The sequence below is a fragment of the Lycorma delicatula genome, chromosome 5 (assembly GCF_047948215.1).
Source record: "Lycorma delicatula isolate Av1 chromosome 5, ASM4794821v1, whole genome shotgun sequence".
NCBI classification, from domain to species: domain Eukaryota; kingdom Metazoa; phylum Arthropoda; class Insecta; order Hemiptera; family Fulgoridae; genus Lycorma; species Lycorma delicatula.
Window position 1 is genome coordinate 100,327,470 of NC_134459.1, and position 25,872 is coordinate 100,353,341.

Sequence of the window (25,872 nt, forward strand, 5' to 3'; positions counted from 1 at the left end):
AGCAGCAACACAGTAATCTTTATTACTTTATTTATACAGATTCTATAAATAGCAAATGAGTATACTGAAGTAAATAATTGACCTAAGAAAAACAGGTTTTTTTAAAAATATTTACCATGTCAAGTAATATTTGGAATTATCAGCTTCCATTTCTATAAATCCATGGCTGTGGAACCATCAGGTTATAAAGAATACACCTTATCATCTTAATCAAAACCTATTCTATATACTATACATATTCTGTGCATGTAACATACTAAGTGTATTATTAATTGCAAATACTCTGAGAATTTATGAATTATATATATATTGTTTCTATACCTTTAGAAAACACCGCACCTTTAGAAAAACTGTAATTTTAAAACAATATTGACAAAAGCTAAAAAAAAAGTTTAGGATTATCAAGCGATAAAGTAAAATTGGATAATTAACAGGCTAGTTTACTACCAAAAATTCAGCATACATACAAAAAAGAATTGCAGATACATGAAAGGATGAATGAGAAATAAAAGTCTTTTTATGTAGGCAGACAGAAAAACAGATAATACGAGGGTTGCCTGAAAAGTTTTGACCCTTAACGTGAAGATGGCAGCACTTGTCAACAAAAGTTAGGGAATGTATTCATGTATGCATTTAAAGGTACTCACTAAAATTTCAGCTATTTTGGATGCTCAGTTGTTGTTTGTTAATCGTTAAGAAAGTGATTGTGAGTGTTTTTGTGAAAATGGAAAAATTGAACATTGTGCCGTGATTAAATACTTGCATTTGAAAGGCAATACACCTATGCAAATTAAAACCAAGTTGGACGCTGTTTACAGGGACTCTGTCCTATCATTTGCCACCATGAAAAGATGGCAGCTGAATTTAAACATGATAATACCATATTCGTTGATGATGAGCGTTTGGGATGGCCAAAAACTGCAACCACTACCGATATTATCGAAAAGTTCACCAAATGGTACTGGATGATCGATGAATTAAGATTAGAGAGATAGCAGAGCTACAGGTATACTGAAAGAATGTATTTGTCATATATTAACTGGAGAATTGGATATGTATAAGCTATCTGCGTGTTGGGGTCGCGTTTGCTCACTTTGGATCAAAAATGCATTCAAATGAACATTTTCAAGGCCCTTCTAAAGCAGTTTAAGCAAAATGAGTCAGATGTTTTGCATCTTCATAACTGTAGATGAAACATGGATCTACCACTATACTCCTGAAATGAAACAAGTCAAAACAGTGGACTGCAAAAAGTGAACCTACTCCAAAAAAAAACGAAGACAATTCCATCGGCCAGGAAGGTGATGGCGACTGCTTTTTGGGATAGTAACAAAATTTTTTTTATTGATTATCTTCAAAAAGGTAGAGCAATAATGGGACAGTATTACGCATCATTACTTGACAAGCTAAAGACAGAAATTGCAACAATTACGACCACAATTGAAGAAGAAGAAAGTGCTTTTCCATCAGGACAATGCGCCCACTCACACTTTGACAGTCGCCATGGCTAAAATTCACAAACTGCACTTTGAATTGGTTGACCACTCACTGTATTCACCAGATCTGGCCCAAGCAACTTTTTCTTGTTTCCTAACCTTAACGCTTTATTTGGAGGAAAGAGGTTCATCCGACGAGGAGGTTATTGCATACATAAACACCTATTTTGTGGAGAAAGGTGCCAGATACTATTTGGAAGGGTTGAAGAGGTTAGGGATCACTGGAAAAAGTGTATCGACTTGAAAGGAGACTTTGCTGAAAAAAACTATATTTGACAAAAAAGTCTTTCTACGTCAGGCTCAAAACTTTTCAGACAATCCTCATGCAATTTAATGCCATTCCTATTTAAACAAAAAACAAAGAAGATCACAAATTGAGAATAAATGATTAAATACTATATTAATATAAAAACTAATTTACTTGTTAGATACTACTTTTTCCAAAAATTAACAAACAATAATCAAATAATCTTTAGTTATTTACTTTTAAATCATTAAAATAAATTCAAATCAGAAGAATTTTTACACAAATTATTAAGATCTGAAACAATCTGTAATTCATGAATTTATTTGACCAGCTAGTTAATGCATTTGTTAGCATGTTGGGATTTCTCATTCAACTGTTCCTGAGTTCAATTCCCAGCAGAAGTCTTATAGTTTTTATCATTTATCTTATCATTATAAAAATAAATTAAATGTAAATGTTACTCAGTAACATTTACAAGTACTGTATGTTACTGAGTAACATTTTGACTGTCGATAAATAAATAACTAAATAAAAATTCAGCTTGAGTGTAAAGTCTGCAGGCAGAACTATTATTCATCATTCAAAATAATCTTTTACCTTCTTGTACTGAATGAATCAGATCCCTCAATTCTTGTTGAGCAGATGATAAAAGAAGTACTGGAATAAATTCAATAAGAGTTTGTTTTCTACTGCATTCAAGTATATTCTGAATAATATTTTCATCCAAGCGTTTTATCTCGCTTAATAAATCACCAGCAGTTTGTAAAAGTGTCAAACACATTTGGAATAGATTCCAGTTGTCATGTTCTGACTTACTATGCTCCAATTGCTGTAATACTGTACAATATTGTTCCAAATAGGTACTAAAATAAATCTGTAACAATCAAAATATATATTTAATTTATCTTCCATCAAGTTTATCTAAGTTTAAAAAGTTAAAAAATTGCAGTAATTATATATGATAATTACTAAATCATATTAATTAATTATATTGCAAATAACAATCACATTTATAATCCCACAATACATTACAATAACTTTTGTAATATCTTCAGATAAATAATAAAGCTTAATATTTTTTAAGACTTCTATGAGCAATAAATAGTAATGCTATTATAGGTAACTATGGGAAATAATGCTACTAAGAATGGACAAATCAAGAGCAAATATAATAATGGACAACTGTACATTTTAATAACCAGATGTTAATAACTCAAGAATTAGCATAATGAAAATAAAAGATATGAAGTAAAAATTTAATGACATTTATTCTTAGTTTGTGATGTCAATTCAATAAAATACCGTTATTACCTTAGAACGTAATCTATCTTTGTCTTATCCTCTCTAATGTAAACACTACTATTTGAACAGTTCCTTTATTCAGACATGCCTAATCTAAATGGTCCTTTCTTTCATTTAACAAGCCCATAAAATATTAATTACAATAAAAATGTTGTAGCTATATAAAAAATATATATATATAGCGTTAAGGCAAAACTAAAATCACAATTATAAACAAGATGAAACTTAAAATAACATTGATAGAGAAAAGATAAAATCAAGTATATAACAAAACATAAAAATTGCAGTATAATTATACATGCTAATTACTATACTGAAATTAATTAATTCTAATTATCTTGCAAATAGTAATTACATTTATAATACTACAACACATCAATAATAAACAATATAATAATACACATTACAATAATAATAACATATAACAAAACAATAATAATGCCAACTTCACTAGTGAAGTGATAGCATCACTTTCACTCTTTATTCTAAAGGTCACGGGTTTGATTCCTAGTCAGGTATGTCATTTTTCATGCTACAAAATTTCCATCCACACTTAGAGTGGCAACCTCATCATATACGAGCCTAAAATAAAGGTTTGTAAAGTAGATAGGAAAAGGATAGGGCATTCCCTGCAAACAACATGTGATTTTGGATGTATCAGGAAGAATATGAAAATTGAGCTACTGGTTACAAAGAGGGAAAAATGATATGTGGATAGGAACAGCAAATATTATGTCTCTCACTGGGCGCATAGAGGAACTGGTAGATTGTATGAAAGAAAAATGAATAAAGATTTTGGTTTTAAGTGAAACTAAATGGAAGTGAAAAGGGAGAAAGGATACACTCTGTATTGGAATAGTGGCCAAGAGACAAAAAATGGAGTTGGCTTTATTGTGGGTAAGGAGATATAGGAGTGCACAGAGAGGGTGGAGGCAATTGATGATAGAATCATAACATTCAGGCAAAAGACTGGAGGTAACACCCGAGATATCTTATAAGCATATACACCACAGGTGCAATGTGATGAAGAAAATATAGAACAGTTCTTAGAGAAACTAGAAAATTGCATAGAGGATAAGTAAAATACAAAATCAGTAATTGACTGTGTTAGTGCAGAGAGAGAGAGAGAGAAAGAGAGAGAGAGAGAGAGATAAAGAAACAACTGATGGATGTGAGGGTGGTGAGTGAAGAAACAGTGTTGGAGACCATAGGGTAGTAATGGCTATGCTTAGATTTAGAAAACTTCCCAGTGTGAAGGTCATGAGAAAAAAATTAAATTGTGCAAGTTAAAAGAAAACTGATAAGGGTAAAGTTTGAAGGAGGGATAAGGAATGATTACCAAAGGGAAAAATAAAAGAGATGGTGCTTTAGGGAGAAATAAGAGTGGGGGTGCTTTAAGAAGGCCATGGTGGGAATAATAAAGTGGGTATATTGTAGAACCAGTGGGAAAATAAACCAAGTGGTGGAGTGATGATGTAAGGACAGCAGTTGAAAGGAAGGTAGCATGGAAGATATGGAGACAAAGCCATAAGAATGAGACAGGAATAAATACAGGAAAGCAAAAAAGGAATGCAACAAACTTGTATGCAGAAAGAAGAGTAAATGTTAGAAAGAGTTCACAAAAAAGCTGGAAAAAGACTCACAAGGGAATAAGAAAATGTTTTTTGGTCATTAAAAGTAAAAGAAAAGGGAGAAAAGATACATAGTTCATTAAGCATAATCTAGGTCACGTAATGGTAAAGGAGAAAGAAATACTTTGTGGATGGAAAGAATATTTTAGTGAATTCCTCAATCCAAAATGATTGGGAGAAAGAAGGAAGGAAAAGGACAGGTCTGGGATATGAGAAGAGGGGTGTTACATAATGATGAAGGAGATAAAGGATGCTTTATGAGAATGAAAGGAGGCAAAGCACCAGAAATTGATGAGGTAAGCACTGAGATTGTGAAGGAGTATGTGGTGTGCAGTGGCTGTACAGACTGTTGCATATGGAAAATGAAGGTGTATACTTTAGTGTATGGAAAATACACTAGCATATGTAGTATATATGTATATTTAGTATATGAAAAATGAAGGCGATTACAAAAGACTGGAAAAAGGGAATAATAATCCCAATATAAAAAATGGGGACAAGATATTAACAGTGGCAATATTAGTGCTGAGACAAGTGAGTGAGAGGTGGGATTATAATAAGAAATTAGTATAGTATTTCTGGACATAGAAAAGGCATAAAATAATGTGGATAGGAGAGTTGTGGGGCAGGTGCTAGAATAAAGAAACGTGGACATACAGATAGTTAAAGCTGTGAGTGAGGGGAGCCAGAGTTGTATCAGGACAAAGCTGGGGAGGTCAGATTGGTTTGAGAGAGTGAATGGGTTGAGACAAGGTAGTGTGATATCTTCACTTTTGTTTATAATAACTATGGAGGGAATCTTTAAAAAAACGCAAGTTAAAGGAAATAGTAGACGGTACGAGCAACTTGTTATTTGCAGATGACCTGGTTATATAGGGAGGGAGTCTGAAAGGGTAATAGTGTGCAACAAATGTATGGAGTGAAGAAATTCAGAAATATGGAATGCGGGAGGGAGTCTGAAAGGGATATAGTGTGCAACAAATGTATGGAGTGAAGAAATTCAGAAATATGGAATGCAGTTTAGTGTTGAGAAGAGTAAAGTGGTTGTGCAAGACAGAAAAAAAAGGTTTCATCTGAAAACACTTTTTTCTGAGGATGGGAAGATGATTAAAGAAATAAGTACATGAGTACAAAAGGCAAGTGGATTTTGTCAGAGTATAAGAACTCTGGTCTTGAACAAGGAGGTATCTTTGAAAAGAGTTACACAAAGCCTACTTTGTGCCAATTCTTATCTACATGGCAGAAACCTGGACAAGTAGCAGACAGATGGAGGATTGAGTATAGGCAGCACAAATGAAATTTAAGAGAAGCATGCTAGGGAAGATAAGAAGGGATAGAGTAGGAGCAGTTTGATTAGAGAGGAACTGAAATTGGGAAACTCTGTTGAGTCAATTGGAAGATCAAAGCTCAGGTGGATTTGGGCATATTGAAAGGATGGATGAGGAAAGAAAGATTACTAAACAGGATGCTGCATGCAGAGGAAACAGGCAGAAGGACGAATGGGTAGACCAAGAATGAAAAAATTACATTGATGAAAAAATTACATTGAATGAAAAAAAAATACATTGATGGAGGAAGTACACAAGAGAGAGGTGTAGTAAGTGTGATAAAAGATAGATGGTTTGTAGATTGAGGCAGGTAGAAAAATTCACAAAAAGACCCAATCCAAGGAAACTTGGATTAAAAGAAACTGAAGATGATAATGATTAGTACCAATTAATTTATATTAAATGATATTTGATTCTTATTAACTAAATATAATGTTCACCTCGTGTGAAGCTAAAATATGTTTACAATCAACTTCACTAAATTTTAAAACAATCTAATCAGTTTTGGTTGTTGACAAACCTAAATGGATTGGTTGGCATTTCAATCACTTTAAATTTTTCCATCTTGTCTGTAAGATTCCTTTATTCCCAATGGTGACTTTTTATATAATTTTAAACGTCTCTGTAAAAGATTTTCGCAGTCTGATAAAAAAACTATAAGCAACTCAATACTGTGAAGATAGCTTTTATAAAAGTCAACAATATAACATTGCTGATATAAATAGACAAAATATGATGACTAAGCAAAAATATTTTGTTAGTTTTCATTAGGCTCTGATTCCCAACTTTACAACACCATTGATGCTAATAGTACTAATAGCACTTGCTATATAGTTAATATGTCTATTAGCACTAAATAATTAAAATTTTTTAAATATCCTGGACATACTCATAAACCTGATTTTGTAAATCATCAAAGTAAAATATCACTGCACATTATCCATCTATCACCTTCTGGATTGATAAAATTTGGAATGTTGATGTACAAAGGCTGATGGCCTCAGCAGTTTTGTGAAAATTAAAATTAATAACCAAGCAAAAGTTGCAGCAAGCACTACCAAAATTTCATGCTTTTATGCAAGTCAATAATTTTCTTACAAAGCATTACCTTTATCACCATCACCTTCTCCAATATTCACTGGGTAATTCTGGATCAAGGTGTGAAATTTTATTAATTATTCATCTTTTTGCAATGCCCAAAATTCCCAAATGAAAACCAACACTGCTTACAAAACTTCCTCCAGAAGATTCTTCTCTATTGTGTTAACACCTTTCAACATTCCTTCGATCCCATATCTGCTTATTCTTTGAAAGAAAAATATAATTTTTTTTTTCTTACTGATTAATTAGACAACCATCTTAGTCTCTTCTGTTCAGTTATTTCATTCAATTTCTGTTCAATTTCTTAGGTTTTCATTACATTAAATGGAAAGAGTAATAATCTAGAATAATTTAAAATAATACCTTTAAAGCTTTGATTAATCCAGGGAAACCACACCCTTCAGTGAATGAAATGCAACGTTTAACAGCATCCATAGCTATTGATATACAACGTGGTATTGCCTGACCCAATCCTTGTACTTGGTCCATCAAATCTTCCCTACACAATGCATTATCAACCAACTGAGACAGTATATGTGTTTCTTCAAGTATACTATATCTTGATATAAATGGTACGTAAGGTGAATAAATTGCACGCAAAATATTTTCCCATGATTCTTTTGTCTTACCTGCAATCAGTTTAATAAACATAAAAACAATCTTTATCTTAATAAATACAATAATCATTTGTAAGAAATCAATAATAATAAAAGCTTTTATTTTAATATAAGATTATTTTGTCCTCATAAAAGATTTATGTGGGAAAACAAGTCCCAATTACAAATATGCTGAAATCATAAATAATAAGCAAAACCATGAATTAGTAAATCCAAAAAAGTTCAAGTCATGTAGAATCTTAATATTTAAGTTCATTTTTTTAAAAATAGCAAAAACATTTATTCAAAGCTAGCAGACCTGGCAATGCTTCGCTACTACTAGATTTGAGTTCATATATAGATTAAATGAACACAATTGAAAGTTTACCTTTTCCCCCTTTCCCATTTTAATTTTCCACATTCCATTAACCCATTTCCCCTGTCCATTTCCTATTTCTGTTTCCCTTATTTCAATTTTCTCCTCTTCTTTCCCCCTTTTCTTTTTTCTCCTTTCCTCTTTCCATTTCCTTTCCCCATTTTTACTTTTTTCTGTTTTTCCCTTTTTTCTTTTTTCATTTTCCCCTTCTTCCATTCCCATTCTTCATTTCTTCCCATTTAACTTTTTCGATTTTTCCCTTTTCCAATTTTTTCCTCTTTTCATTTTATGATTCATCCCTTTTGCCCCATGCGTAAATCGGTCCTGTAGTTTTTTTAGTCTATGGTGGACACACATATTGGAAACATTGAAATTGAATCTTAAAATATTTAGTACAGCATGTGTTGCTTTTACGTCAAACAGGTAAAAACATACTTTTTTTGAAAAACAGTGCTGTCACAGGTATAAAACAGTAGGTATATAAAAACACGTGCGTATTTGAATGCAATGTTGTCAAAATTTCAAAGCAATCTCGGTGAAGAACTTTCAGAGATTTAAGATTTTGAACAAACAAACAAACATTTACATTTTTATTTATATAGATAAGTAACACATAGACACAAATAATATTAATAAATAAACTACCCAAACACACGATTAAAATGAACAACATTAGAGAAACATTGACTTTTTTATCTGATCTATTTTTGTACTTAGACCATAAATCATAACTGAGAATTATGATTACACTGTGATTTAACATTAATGATGATTTACATAAAACAAAAAAGTGTTCTGATGAAAATAATTTTTAATGAAAAAAAAGAAAAAAGATAAATTGTAACTTGTATAACAATTTCAATATTATAGTTTGTGGTCAGGTTGAAAATAAGAATAGCCACAAAACGTTTCATTCCTTTTAATGTTTCTCCTACTTAAATAAACTGTCCTGTCAATTAATTGATGGTTCATTTTAATTTTTAATTTAAATGTAATATGTTTTATAATATAGTATTTATCTAACTGTTCGTTCTAATCTATAATTAATTTTATTATTGTAATTATTGACATGCAAAAAAATAATAAATATACTCATAGCACAATGTAATTTAGAAATTCTAGTTATTTTGTAAAAAAATTAGTTTTGCTTCCACTACCTATTATATAATATATTTTCACTTTTGTATAGACAATGAGATGAAATATGAATGAAAAGATAATATCAAGTCTAAACCAGGGTTCACATCAGAAACTTTTGGAATATTAGTGGTTTAAATAATTATGCAAACAACTGATAACTTAAGTTTTAATAAAATAATTTCTTGATATTTAATGGCAAATTAACCATAGTTTCAGTTATATGCTTTATTTAATCCACTCTTTGTTTTTTTCTATTGTTCAAATTTCTTCTATCCTTTCCATTACTAAAACAAAGCCTATAACTTAACATATCTTTAAATATTCATTGGTAACACCATATTTTAAAAGCCTTCCTTTCCAGCTCCCTTAACATCCACATTCACTTCAATAAAGTGGTATACTCTAAAAACAAATATTTCTCAAAATTTTTTTTCTATTTCATAAATCTATGCCATGTTTGCTTGATAACATTTTTTTTCTATAAGACAGCTCATCTTGTTTTTGATAATCTGCATTTGATGTCTAATTAACCAATGTATCTATAGTAATTTTATTGTCTAAATAATAAAAGATTTTTTTTTTACTATTAATATACTGTTCTTTTATTTTAAAATTTTCATCTGATCATTGGATTCCTTTCAGTCATATTTCATTATTTTTATTTCTCTTATTTATTTTTAAACTGAATTTCTCCCTTAGCAAAAACTCCATGCCAACCAGAATTTTCTTTAAAAAATAACAATTTTAATTTTCTTTAATTAATTTCATAATTCAGTTTATTTTTTTTCTCCAAGAATATTTACTTTATTTTCCTCTCCTTGAATTATTATTCAACTCTCAAAATACGCCTTTAAATCCTTCAGTACTTTTACTTTTTCTTCATGCCTTTATGTTGTGTGTACTAAAGATATAATATACGTTAATACCTTTAATATTAAGATATTTATGTACTAGAGATATTTAGTGCAACCTACAGTTCTGATTAATATAATATATAATTCTTGTTTAATATAATTCAGTTTCTTTTTTATTCTTATGTTTCAACTTTTTATCTCCAACACAACTCTAAATTAACTAAACTGCCCACCTGCTAACAAGAATCTTTCCAAAATTTTGCAGAAAATTTTTCTCTTCATATAAATACTTCTGCATTTCAACTTCTAATTCAATCAACCATCTAATTTATAATGTTTTTTAGTAATATTAAATTTAAAGTTTATTATTTTCCTATCTTTATGAGTAAATCTTTATTTTGAGTGTGCTAACTCCATTAGATACTTTTAAGAATATCTCGTAATTCCTAGATTTATATCTAATACTAGCAGATTTCATATAATCTACCAGTTGATTCCATCAATTTTTTTTGTATTTTTACTACCAAAATTCAGTAACTTTTGGCAACTATTTTTCTTTATCTTAATATTACATTTTATCAGTATCTTAATTTCTGTGAAATTTCATTATATTTCTTTTATTGTAATTTGTCTAATTTCTTTCAAACCAGTAATTTCATGGCACTTATAATTTCATCCAACATACTTTTAATTTACATCAAAAGAGCGATGTCATCAGTGAATGGTAAAATTTATTTTCTCTCCTTGATAAAACTTTTCCTTCTATTCCTTCTATATTACATCACCTACATACAAGTTGAAAACATGCAATACAATGACTATACATACATACAATAAGGGCTGACTATACCTTTGCCATATTCCTTTCTGAATCAGAGATCCCCTCTCTTCATCACTAACTCTTCACCACATCAACATAATTTTTACACTATTTAAATAACTCTTTTTTTTATATTTCAACCCAAATTCCTTAAAATATTTAATGTTTTATTCCACTATACCTCTATACCATATTACCATATTACCATATACCATATTACCTACTATACCATATTCCTTTCTGAATCAGAGATCCCCTCTCTTCATCACTAACTCTTCACCACATCAACATAATTTTTACACTATTTAAATAACTCTTTTTTTTATATTTCAACCCAAATTCCTTAAAATATTTAATGTTTTATTCCACTATACCTCATTGATAAACATATCCTCAGAATATATAAAAGCTATTGGAGAAGGCAATTTTACTTTCCACCAGTCTGCCACTTAATTCTTATACATAAAAACTAAAAAGCAGTGAGAATGAGATAAAATTATGTACTTTTCATAAATTAGAGCTTGCCAATCATGTACCGCCTTTTATTCAAATCGCAGTGCAATGGTTATTAAATTTCTTCAAATGACTAAACGTTTTTATGTAATATTTAAACATAATATAATAATAATGCTGTTTTTTCTCAATATGTTTAGCCTTCTTTCTCCACAATTCCAACCTATTTTCCTTAAAATTTTAACCTTTTTCCTCTTCACATAAAAAATAGGTATTCCCTTATATATTGAAAATGTAGTGATCCAATTATAGATCTAAAATGTATATCACTAATAAATTATCAAATTTATTCATAATTACTTACATTGTCCTGAAGCAGCAATCTGCAAGTTGTTGGAAAAATGTTTAGTTGCCTGTTTCAGTTCAGTAAGAAAAGTTAATTGATGGGGTTGTTGTTTAACAGCATTTTCAATACAATCATTTAAATTTGGCTCAAGGCTCAACAAAACATCAGCATAAACATCAACAAGTGAATCAGCTTGCCCAAACACTTGGGTACACCATTTCACCTAATAAAAGAAGGTATATACTTACAAATTATTAGTCATATCTTTTACTCAATGTGTGGAGTAAACCAAAAAAATAATTAATTAGGAATTACTGGTTCCAATTTATCAAAGTATTAACTAGTGTGTTCGATACTAGGTCCAACTTTATGTTAATAATAATAAACATCAATGAGCCATCATCAGTGATTTTAAAAAGTGTCAAGTAATACTTTATGCAGATGATACAACAATACGATCTAAATCTAACATAAATGCATTAGAGATATATATTTTTACATACACATGAAAAACTGAACATTATTTTATTCAGTGATAAATGAAAAATAAATCTTCTTTATTGTACAGCTTTAAAAATAAACGTAACAAACAAGAAGGTAATTGTGACATGATAAGTCAATTCTAAGAAATTGACTTATCAATTTACTACTTTAGTAGTGATATCATCACTACTAACGTTTTTAGATGTATGAATGATCATTATCTGTATAGTAATAACAATGCAGATTACAACTGCAAAAAATATAGGCTTAAATATTTTTGCTTTAACAAATTTAATACCTAGAATTGGTAATGATAAACTGACAAGAGCAGTTTATCAAAGATTAATAGTTTCTCATGCATAAAACACTAATATTATTTTGGTTATCATCTCTAAACAAAATTTACAGTTGGACTGCAGAAGAAAGCCATGAAATAGATGTCAGTTAAGAGGAATTATAAATCCTGTTGTGGTAAAATGCTCTACAATTACTGACAGCCTCTTTATTTTTTATTTATGAAACAATACTCAAATGTAAGCAGACAGATTTAAAAGAAATTTAGACATTTCATTTAAAATGCACCACAAGAAAAGGAATGAATAGGTTTCCAAAGTGCCTAGAATGACAAAGATATACGATCTTATGAAGAACTAAAGTTCTACCAAACTTAGTAGTAGTTTAGAGAAATTACAATATGACATTAGTAAGTGTGGTGATACAAAAATTTTTAAAAGGCTAAAAATTTAGTCTGCAGTTTTAATTTGAAAATATTTTTACTCAATTAGCAATTCCTTTCCCTCCACAATAAGTAACTTAAGTAATAAGAATTTTAAGATAGAGGTGATTTAAGTCTAATGTTTGACTCACCTAAATTCAGCAGCTAGTTAATGATACAAATAAAACCATAAATATAAATAAATTATTAAGGGAGTAAAATATAATTTTACATGGAAGATATTAGTTACCAAAAGCACTTGAAGTTTATTACAGAATGTTAATTAATTTATTTTTATCAATTGAAAAATCTCAAAACTATCCTTAACCTCAAACCTTAACTTCAATTAATAGAATATTAGAGAACTATTAAATCTATATTTACAAAAAAAGAAACATCAAATATACAGAGTACCTGTTTATGCCAATATGTCAATAAATAGTCATAAAAATGATGCATCCATTCCACAACAGTCTGATCCTGTTCAACTTCAATAAGACTGCGCCAATGTTGACATAATGCACCTTTTTGACATCTATCATAATACTTTATTAACTGTGGCAATCGTTCCATACCAGAAAATATATCTACAAACTTACAGGACTGTTCTGAAAATAAAAATTGAAGTACAATTAATAAATAATAATAATCCACTATAAATTAACTCAATTTTAATTTTTAAATAAAATTAATGTTCTCAATAAAAGTTACATGCTAGATTTGCAAAATCTATCACAACTTAGAATCAACAATTGCAATTAATTTCAAATGTTACTGTAGGTAGAATGGGTTTTTAACATCTATAAAGTATCAAATAATGTAAGAGTTCTAAAATTTAATAACATATAATAAATGCACAAAAGCACTAACCCCAATATTATATGTGCTGGAACTAAGCTCCTCATCTAATCTCAACCGATGAAAATTGCACAAACAAAATAAAACCTCTGAAATGTCACGCAAGTAGCGCATAATTGCATCATTACAAGTCTGTTATAAAAATACCATGGTAAATATAGGTCCCAAATTCAAACCTAATTAAAGGTAATGATACTTTTAAATTGACATGAACGACTAGTATAATGGTGTAATTTGAGTATTAATTAATGGCATTATCTGGTTGTTAACTGGATAGAATAATACCAAATTATAGCTTTTTCTGAGACTTATAGTGAATTTTTAACTTCATTAGTTTATTTATTTTCTGTAGAAACAATAGACAGTCATCAATTACAGCTTCTTAAAAACATTTGAATTTTTTATTGTATGAAAAATGCCAAACCTGAGTTTGGACCTGGGTTTTGAATCCACAAACTTTCAGAAAAAAATAAAGGTGCTATCACTTTGCCACTGAGATTGGAGTTTAAGAGTAAATCTTTGTGCATAGATAGATTGAAAACAATTTGAAGTTTAAACTCTTGGATCAAGCATACCAAGCATTAGGATCAGTATTATATGGTTTCTTGAAAGATTTAAAGTTGCTTGTTGCTGTTTCTGTTAGTCATATAAATTTTATATATATATTGTAATACGACCGGTATAGCGAGCCTGAGTAACGGACTCCTACCAATTATTATGAAAGTAGTAGAAAATATAATAATGGAAGGAATCCTTACAAAAAGAGGTTCCCTTTTTTCAATTGTCCTTTGTTATACTGCCCGCTGTGACACAATAAACACCTGCTGAGCCGTGAGAAGAGACCAGGTTTGGAATTCATGGAAACAAAAGCCTCGATCTTCATTCTCATACTTTGACTTGGGTCCAGTCTGGCAAGTAAAGAGGCTAGAAGTATAAATATCCCTGAGAAGACCAGCTACAAAGGAGTATGGGCAAATCAGCCCATACTGATGTTAACATCAGTCCTGCAAGGAGAGTGCGGCGGTGTGAGTCTGCGAGACAAGAATGCAGACATCTGTCTGCGAGAGCATTCTACGGGGAGGACAGATGAAGAAGCAAATTTCCAGTGTAAATTAAATTCAGTACAATTAAGGTGATGTCATGAGGAATTCCAGTAAACAAGAAATATTATCGGTGAGTTACAGTAAAACTATAAGTGAAAGAAATAATGTACTAAATTTCATTCATAAACTGTTAGGGTAGTTTTATTTGTGGACAGCAAAGGTATTTGCAAGTGAACTTTATACGACTGTTTGTTAATAAAAGACTAGTAGTTAAAAAGGGTTAAGAAGCAGTTTCTTTTGTTAATGGGTCTGAATTCTAGTTTTCTATTTATCTACCTGTAATAAATTCTGAATGATTATTTATCTTTAACTGTCTAGTGTGTAATCTGTATTTATTATTTACTATTGACATTTATGACTGTTTGATGTGTAATAATATGACTGTTATTCTTTATTGATTACATTATGTATTATGCTCTGTTTTTATGTCATGTTTACTGTTTTGATTATGTTATCTAATAATTGTTTGATTTATTGTTATTGACATGTAATGTTATTATCTTTTACTACTATTATTAGTAATATTATCCTGATTATTATTGTGATAGTAATTACACTATGATTAATATTTGTGTTCGTTAACTGTTTTATTACTATCACTTATTATTATTATTATCATTATTGTATTTATCACCATTATTATTAATGCAAATTTGTCTTTTTGTAACTAAGAAATTTTAATCCAATAAACTGTATTTATATACACATTCTAAATTGTCAATCTCTCAATATCCTAATCAAACTGCGAAACACACGACAACATATTAACTTTGGGAAAATTCTGAAATATTCTTTATTCCAAAGTTAATGATCTTGGTACTGATTTATTCAGTGTTTCAAGCTATTTATTGAGTGTAGCAAGCTAACCCCCATAAAGATCTGGCTAAACAACACATTACAGTTTAGATTATGATATCTTAACCCAGATAAGATAATCTTATAAGAAATTGAATACAGGGTTGACATCAACTACCAGGAAAGTCAAGGACGCACTTTTTTAATGGGTTTGTTCGACTTGTTTTATTTCAGCAAGCAGATTATCCCTTCCTCAAAGTATACATCTAGTTTTACCCTAGTTTATACATCTTTCTTCCCAGAGTATTATTGTGTGGATTTTGTTTGAAACACATCAGGTTCATGATAAAGATGAATGTACTGGTATTTATGTAATTTGGTGAATCCAGCTCTGCCTACATATTTTCTTTCTAACTGGTGTAAAGATGTTCAGAGGTTAATGCCATATCTCCTAATATTTTATTATTATTTTTACTTATCAAATCATAATGAATAATTTGTAAGTTTTTCTTATATAACAACAAAAATTGGATAGTATAACTCATTTCTTATTCCTAGCACATTAGTAGCTAGATTTGTACTTACCCCTTTGCTAAAGTTAGATGATTACTATTCTGTAATTTTAATAATTTAATTCAAAATCTGAACAAATAGACAATCAAACTGACTTACATCCTAGTTAAATCAAACAGTTCTACTGTATGCATGGTAAACTAAGTGTATTCATTCATTGACATGAGTATTTATTTAAATTATTCATAAAATAGTTCATGATAATATTACAAAATATACATTACCGACAGATCCAGACGTGAATGCCTGAACTAACTGAGGGCTTGCAATTGCTTCTAATCTATTTTTAAGACCTTCCAGCTGTAACTTTCTATCTTCATAATCTGAAGCATTAGCCAGAATACTAAGAGACTGCTGCATACTAACAAGCTTACTAGCTATCTTCTCCACATTTTTCGTTTCAAATACCTGATTTAAAAGATTCATATTATTATTAATTTCATGCATCCTAAAGTAAAGCTACAGTAGAACAATTTCAATAAATCTCTTAAGCCTTAACAGCTTAAATAAACAGAGAGGTCTCTTGCTGCAGTCCCTCTCTGCAATGAGTCAATGCTCTCTCCACCTCACCTCTATTTATATGAATGATGAAGATCATCCCTGCATGCAGCACATTTCATTGAGTTATAAGCATGTATATTAACTATTTCTTACATTTCCATAAAGTCACTATTTTGTGTGTAGGTATATTTCATCAATACATAGGTACATTTCAATATCTTCTTATTTTTTCTTGGGGTGCAACAAAATAAGCTTGCATACTGACCAATAGAATCTGTTACCTCCATTTACAATACTACTATTTTGAATAAGAGTTTATTTACAAGAAGTGTTCAGTAACACATACAAAAGATTTGAAATTATGTTTCCTGCTAAGATAACACATCCAGTGCAAAATATTCAATTCATCTTGAAAGTAATTTGTTTTTAAGATGTATTAACACAATCTTTAAATAAAACAGTTCATTGCGTAGGAACTTTTTGAATGCACTGTATAAGAGTTGAAAATTATAAAACTGAAAAGTTTTTAAAATAACTTTTATTTATTAAAATAAATAAAAAGATATAAGATGTAGGAGGTACATTTAACCATTACAAAAACAAAGGAGTGGGGAATTCACAAACTAGTAATAAAATGATAAACCCACCGGGTTGGTCTAGTGGTTAACGCGTTTTCCCAAATCAGCTGATTTGGAAGTCGAGAGTTACAGCGTTCAAGTCCTAGTAAAGCCAGTTATCTTTACACAGATTTGAATACTAGATCGTGGATACCGGTGTTCTTTGTGGTTGGGTTTCAATTAACCACACATCTCAGGAATGGTCGAACTGAGAATGTACAAGACTACACTTCATTTACACTCATACATACCATCCTCATTCATCCTCTGAAGAATTATCTAAACGGTAGTTACTGGAGGCTAAACAGGAAAAAGAAAGAAAGAAAGAAAGAAAGTAATAAAATAATAAACATTAATAAATTTTTATAAATTTAAAATTACAGAAATCTTTCATAAACACTATTTTATAAAAACTATGCAATTATATAAAACTCCTCAACATTCAATTCAATACAAATGACAAAAAATTTGCAACTAACAAAAACACAATATACCTAATGAACTTAATAAAACACAAAACAAAGTTCTTTACTCCTAACTTAATAATGTTCTTAAATTTCATAAATTCTTAGCCTAGAATTTTTTGTCTCCATACTTTTATTTAAATTTCTAATAAATCCATCAAGTATGTTAACATTTTTATTAGATATACTTTAGTATTTTCTTGCTCACCCTCTCTCCCTCTCTCTCTCTCTCTATCTCTCACTCACTCACTCTCTTGCAACTTCAACGAATTTTCATCTTACATTATGATGCAATTTTTGTTATATTATTTATAACTTTTTAATACAATATTTTTAAAGCACTCTCCTGAATGATAACTAGATTTTATACTGCAATATAATATCAATTACATTGATTATAATATTCAGATACATTGCAGAATACAATGTTGGAGACATATTCAGAGATATTTTACAATATTGGATATTTCACATTATATAATTTACATTAAGCATAGGTCTAAGCTACTTATAAATCTTACTAAATTAATACAGCTTCACATATGAAATCAAAGGTATAACAAATTCCAGGGCTCCCAGGCAACTTACAGAAATTTAAATGTGGTACTGGGTGATACTAACATATGAATGGGAAAGAAAACAGTCCACGCTGCACTCAGCCAACAGTCAAGGGTTTTTTTTTTTTTTTTTGTCTTCAGTCATTTGACTGGTTTGATGCAGCTCTCCAAGATTCCCTATCTAGTGCTAGTCGTTTCATTTCAGTATACCCTCTACATCCTACATCCCCAACAATTTGTTTTACATACTCCAAACGTGGCCTGCCTACAGAATTTTTCCCTTCTACCTGTCCTTCCAATATTAAAGCGACTATTCCAGGATGCCTTAGTATGTGGCCTATAAGTCTGTCTCTTCTTTTAACTATATTTTTCCAAATGCTACTTTCTTCATCTATTTGCCGCAATACCTCTTCATTTGTCACTTTATCCACCCATCTGATTTTTAACATTCTCCTATAGCACCACATTTCAAAAGCTTCTAATCTTTTCTTCTCAGATACTCCGATTGTCCAAGTTTCACTTCCATATAAAGCGACACTCCAAACATACACTTTCAAAAATCTTTTCCTGACATTTAAATTCATTTTTGATGTAAACAAATTATATTTCTTACTGAAGGCTCGTTTAGCTTGTGCTATTCGGCATTTTATATCGCTCCTGCTTCGTCCATCTTTAGTAATTTTACTTCCCAAATAACAAAATTCTTCTACCTCCATAATCTTTTCTCCTCCTATTTTCACATTCAGTGGTCCATCTTTGTTATTTCTACTACATTTCATTACTTTTGTTTTGTTCTTGTTTATTTTCATGCGATAGTTTTTGCGTAGGACTTCATCTATGCCGTTCATTGTTTCTTCTAAATCCTTTTTACTCTCGGCTAGAATTACTATATCATCAGCAAATCGTAGCATCTTTATCTTTTCACCTTGTACTGTTACTCCGAATCTAAATTGTTCTTTAACATCATTAACTGCTAGTTCCATGTAAAGATTAAAAAGTAACGGCGATAGGGAACATCCTTGTCGGACTCCCTTTCTTATTACGGCTTCTTTCTTATGTTCTTCAATTGTTATTGTTGCTGTTTGGTTCCTGTACATGTTAGCAATTGTTCTTCTATCTCTGTATTTGAACCCTAATTTTTTTTAAATGCTGAACATTTTATTCCAGTCTACGTTATCGAAAGCCTTTTCTAGGTCTATAAACGCCAAGTATGTTGGTTTGTTTTTCTTTAATCTTCCTTCTACTATTAATCTGAGGCCTAAAATTGCTTCCCTTGTCCCTATACTTTTCCTGAAACCAAATTGGTCTTCTCCTAACACTTCTTCCACTCTCCTCTCAATTCTTCTGTATAAAATTCTAGTTAAGATTTTTGATGCATGACTAGTTAAACTAATTGTTCTGTATTCTTCACATTTATCTGCCCCTGCTTTCTTTGGTATCATAACTATAACACTTTTTTTGAAGTCTGATGGAAATTCCCCATTTTCATAAATATTACACACCAGTTTGTATAATCTATCAATCGCTTCCTCACCTGCACTGCGCAGTAATTCTACAGGTATTCCGTCTATTCCAGGAGCCTTTCTGCCATTTAAATCTTTTAATGCTCTCTTAAATTCAGATCTCAGTATTGTTTCTCCCATTTCATCCTCCTCAACTTCCTCTTCTTCCTCTATAACACCATTTTCTAATTCATTTCCTCCGTATAACTCTTCAATATATTCCACCCATCTATCGACTTTACCTTTCGTATTATATATTGGTGTACCATCTTTGTTTAACACATTATTAGATTTTAATTTATGTACCCCAAAATTTTCCTTAACTTTCCTGTATGCTCCGTCTATTTTACCAATGTTCATTTCTCTTTCCACTTCTGAACACTTTTCTTTAATCCACTCTTCTTTCGCCAGTTTGCACTTCCTGTTTATAGCATTTTTTAATTGCCGATAGTTCCTTTTACTTTCTTCATCACTAGCATTCTTATATTTTCTACGTTCATCCATCAGCTGCAATATATCGTCTGAAACCCAAGGTTTTCTACCAGTTCTCTTTATTCCGCCTACGTTTGCTTCTGCTGATTTAAGAATTTCCTTTTTAACATTCTCCCATACTTCTTCTACATTTTCTACCTTATCTTTTTTACTCAGACCTCTTGCGATGTCCTCCTCAAAAATCTTCTTTACCTCCTCTTCCTCAAGCTTCTCTAAATTCCACCGATTCATCTGACACCTTTTCTTCAGGTTTTTAAACCCCAATCTACATTTCATTATCACCAAATTATGGTTGCTATCAATGTCTGCTCCAGGGTAAGTTTTGCAGTCAACGAGTTGATTTCTAAATCTTTGCTTAACCATGATATAATCTATCTGATACCTTGCAGTATCGCCTGGCTTTTTCCAAGTGTATATTCTTCTATTATGATTTTTAAATTGGGTGTTGGCAATTACTAAATTATACTTCGTGGAAAACTCTATAAGTCGATCCCCTCTTTCATTCCTTTTGCCCAGCCCGTATTCACCCACTATATTTCCTTCCTTGCCTTCTCCAATGCTTGCATTCCAATCTCCAACTATTATTAAATTGTCATCTCCTGTTACGTGTTTAATTGCTTCATCAATCTCTTCGTATACACACTCTACCTCATCATCACCATGGGCGCTTGTAGGCATATAAACATTATCAATCCTTGTCGGTTTAGGTTTTGAAACTACACACAATACAAAAAAATAACCTAAACAAACGTTACTCAGATTGGAGAGGAAAACTCGTGGTAACCTTGACTGGATTTGACATGGAATAACTTGACTGTTATTTCAAGGTTAACATGATTTTTTCAAATGGAATGATCTAATTTTGACTCCACCAATGAAAAGAGCAGAAACTTTTACATTGAAATATGTGATCACACATATGACAGCCTTTTTTTGTAGGTGATATGGCTAATAGGCATTACTACCAAGAGCATTACTAACCAAATACATTTTTCTTCCTTGGTACATTGGAGGGAAAAACAACACATTTTTATACAGTATTTTTTTGAATAATTCTAAATATTATTTGGATTTATATTTAATTTATTCGTATGAAGAAAACTAAATATTTTACAGCCATAAAGAAATATATGGACTGATTAATTCTCCACTGCAAAATATTCTATGTGATAAATGGAAATTACACTCGCTGATAATTCTGTTTTCAGAAATAAAATCATGGAATATATTTTTAATCCATATTGGTTACTGAAATATATAAATTTTAATAATAAATTAATTTTTTTATCAAAAAAGTTTTTGAGACATCTTCAGCTACTGAAACAACTTTTATCTGTTCTGTCTTCCGAAGATGTTTATTGATGGATTCTAATTTAGTATAAATTTAAATATTAATTTCTAATTATTCTACAAAGAGACTTAAAAAAAACAGAAGCATATCTTATCAGATTAGAAAAATATATAGTTGCATTCATTACCTTCAACCGGTTTGAAACAAATCCTACTCACAAAAATGACTACTGACTGTTGCAAAGTCGATAAGAAAGTTACTGCTTTTTTAGAATGAAACCCTTATTATCTATTAATAAGAGAACTAATATTCTGTTGTATAGTAACTAGTAAAAAAGTTTTAAAAAATGTATATACTGCATTTTGAGTGATTCATTTACAAAAGCACTTTGGGACATGCAAATAGAAAAAACCATTATTGTTGTTTTAGTCTATAATAGTTTTGAATTTGAATCTTACTTTAGATAATACTCACTAATACTTACCAAATTAACTGTAGATAAGTTTACTAGTCTGAGTTGTTTGTTTGTACTACCTGAATGTTTGAAGTTTGTGCATAGTTTGAATAGTGCTCAAAGAATTACTTTTTTGTTTGGAGTATTAAAAGTTTATAATATATTATCACTAAAAAAAGAAATTAACAAATAAATCTAATCTGATTCAAAAATATATTCTTCACAGAATATATTTTTATATACTAATAAGCAAACTTTGAAAAAATTTAAGCAGTTGGCACCCAGAAAGAAAATATTTCATCCATTAGGCTTTGCTAGTTTATTTATTCAGAACTGTGTATCACAATTATAAAATTTTAAACGATTTTTTTCTTAGACCTTCAATAATTTCTAATCTGTAAATACATTTGGTAAAACTGAATAAGTTTATAAAAAATTACTGAAATGACTACAAGCGATAGGTGATAAGCTGAAAAACAATGTAATTATGTTGATAAGATCGAATAAATAAGATATTGCACAAAACATTACAAATGATTTGGAGCACATGAAATTATACTGATAAAAAGAAACACTAAATCTTGTAAATTCAATACATTTACAATTTTTCCCCTTGTAAGATCCAAATACTTCATTAATTAGAAGTTCATTTGGATGTAACTCTGGAACCAATGAAAATAAGTACCACATATGATATATCGTTGAAAAACTCTCAATGAGGGCCCCTCACCGCAGCCAAGAAAAAGTCCAAAATTCAATTTTTTTTGATTTTGGGATTTTTCGGTCACTTTTGGTACCAGTCAATTGCAATAAAAAGGAAGTAAAATTATTATCTTCCAAGTAATATCTCAATTTTTTACACGACTGCCCAAAAAGGAGTGTAATGTTTTTAGGGTGTGTATATGTATTTCATTTTTTATATTTGTAAGATCAAGTAACATTGTAAATAAACAGTGATCATAGAAGACGTTGAATAACAACTATCATCTAGCAATTAGAATCTTAAATTAATATTCCCAAAAAAAGACATTACAATTAATTAAATATCAAACGAAACAATTTATTTCATCATCAAGAAATTATAATAGAACAACTTAGACATATTTCTTGATTTTAGTAAAAATATTTCACTTTCATTTAGATTATTGAAGTCCTTGAAATAATTGTTGAATTAAGTAAAAATCTGAGTGTGTCATGGTATAAAATTATAAAAATAACAATAGATCCAGTAGTAATATAAATATCTTCGTAGCTCACGATTACAATTTTGAAGTTTTCTAACAGTTCAAGATGTATATATTGAAGATAATACGATGAATTTTGTATTATAAGTCACATATGCCACTATTAATTTTAAATTAAATATAATTTTCAAAATGCGAAACTTTAGGAGATGTCCTTGTCCATTGATTCCAATGATAACTGATTCTGAGAAGCACATGATGCAGTAAACTTATAAATTTGTTGTTATTTTCAGAAGTTTTCATAATGCATTTATCTTCCTTTAATTCAACTGAATTATCTTCGAATACCTCTATGGTCACGTCGTTACTCAGGGCTGATGAAACAGGTCTATCAGAATACGATTCTTTGCTGTTATCTGTTGTTTTCGATGATGTCTGGACATGACAGACCATTTCCTGCTTAAAACTAGCCAGTTGTTTTTCATAATCTATCTTCGTTTTGTTATTTGCTCTAATAGAATCCAAATGTTGTATCTGTAGATCACGTTTCAGATTTTCATTTTCTCTTCTGAGAAATGCATTAGTGTATTCTTGTTTTTTGTATAATTCGTTGAAATGTTCTAGTTTAGCCTTCACTTTATCATAATCTTCACTTAATTCTTCCATTCTTTTTTTATTTGTTTTCATGACCTTTTCCTGTAGAATGTATTTTTCATTTGCTTCAAATAATTCAGTTTTTAGTATTTTTATGTCTTCTTGGAACCGACGATTTTTTCCATTTAAATCTTTTAAAATATTGGTTTTCGATTCTTGAATGAGATTTAATTCAAGTATTTCAGTTTTCAACCTCTTTATAATGTTGTCTCTGATATATATCTCTTGAATTGTATTGTAAGTCTCGCCATTAATTTCTATGATTCCTTTAAATATTTGACTTGGTTCAGTTTGATTATTTTGCGACATTTTTCTTTAAACCGCTATAAAAATTCTTCTTATAGCTATGAGTAGAAAAAATATAATGAATTAGGTAAAGTAAACAATTCAAATATAAAATAATTCTGTTGCACGGCAATAGACTTTCAGATTAATAAAAAAAGTAGATAGAATAATTCATTGTTAACTTCCGTTGGATGCATTATATTAAGAATTCTTTTTTACCTTTAATTACATGATGTTTTTATTAGTATTGCATGGTTAGTTGATTGATGTGATGCCATCTACTGAGGCAATTAATGCTGACCTTCAGAACGTGTGCTTCTGGAATCATAGTGAGTGGCTGACCTATTTGAAAATGCCCAGGGTTAAAGGGGACACGTCTGAAGAATCAGAAAGGTAAGTTAACGAACGGGAGTTTAAACAACTTTCTGTTCTACATAAAATCGTGAATGTCAGTGATGCCTTACTAATTGTTCTTAGCAAGAGATGCTTTACAGATTTTACTGAAACGAGGAGATCTGAGAGGAATGAATTTCTAGGTAATATTGTCTTCAGCGAGGGTATCAAGTATCGTTTCAAGATGTGCTATTGATGATAAAAGTTGGTTTAATTCGTTTGAGGTTCGAACGAAATTCTTTGCGTTGTCATGAACATTTTCCTCTCCGTGAAATAAAGCGTTGTAACGCTGCCAAGAAGGATTTGGCGGTTAATTCTTGAACAAGCTCCAAGTGAATAGATTTCGTGGCCATGCAAACAAATAATGAAATGTATCCGTTGGATGTTTTACATTCTCGTGTGTATGATGTCAGAATTTCAAATGGTTCACAGTAGTCCACTACGATATTAAGAAACGGTCTAGACAGTTGGTGGGCATATCTCCCATTTGTTGTTGAATGAACCTTGGTTTTACTCTGAAGCGTATAACATTCATTAACTATTTGTTTTGCAAGTTTTTGTCCGTTAACAGGCCAAAACTGTTGCCGAAGTGGAAGCAACTAATGCTTGTGGTCTCAAATGTAACTGTTTAATGCGCTCATGTTTTGCAACCAGTTTTGTAAAGTGATGATTTTATGGAAGAACAGTAGGATGTTTTGTTAGTAGTTTGAATCTGAATTGTGTATTCGACCACCAACTCTGATAACATCTTTGTTAGTAAATGGGCACAGGGATAAGAGCTTGCTATGTGTGCTCAATTCCTTGCCGTTTTTTAGATGATTGTACTCATCAATGAATGTTCTTTTTTGAACTGTCTTGACAAGAGTGATCGTTGCTTGATCTAATTCATTCGTTTTAATAATCCATTTATTCTTAAACTGTAAACTTTCAGTTTTGCACTATTTATAAAACGAAGAATATATGCTGATACGCGCTTAACCCTAACAAAGGATGAATATTCATCATCTAAAGTGATCACATTAACTGGAGACGTCGACCTTCGTTCAGGTATGTCATCTTCATAGAACTCCAAATCCAATAGTTGCTGCCATGTGGAAGAATCTGACAACCACGTTGGCCCATGCCACCATAATGTTAACTTTAACAAGTGATCGCTGAAACTCCTCGTGAAGCCATATCAGCAGGATTGTCGTCTCCTCTCACATGATTTCAATCAGGGTCTGACATTTTTTTAATCTTTCCAACGCGGTTTGCTAAAAAC

General features: G+C 30.4%; 1 protein-coding gene across 1 annotated transcript in view; it reads right to left on the reverse strand.

Annotated features, from left to right (window-relative positions):
• Cog7 (conserved oligomeric Golgi complex subunit 7) overlaps nucleotides 1–25,872 on the reverse strand; it is a 52,090-nt gene that overhangs the window by 5,835 nt on the left and 20,383 nt on the right. Inside the window, exons 7-11 of the mRNA XM_075366754.1 lie at nucleotides 16,442–16,625; nucleotides 13,303–13,496; nucleotides 11,709–11,913; nucleotides 7,469–7,734; nucleotides 2,341–2,617 (exon numbers count right to left, since the gene is read on the reverse strand). Coding sequence (XP_075222869.1) covers nucleotides 2,341–2,617; nucleotides 7,469–7,734; nucleotides 11,709–11,913; nucleotides 13,303–13,496; nucleotides 16,442–16,625 — 1,126 coding nt within the window. The remainder of the gene's footprint in view (nucleotides 1–2,340; nucleotides 2,618–7,468; nucleotides 7,735–11,708; nucleotides 11,914–13,302; nucleotides 13,497–16,441; nucleotides 16,626–25,872) is intronic.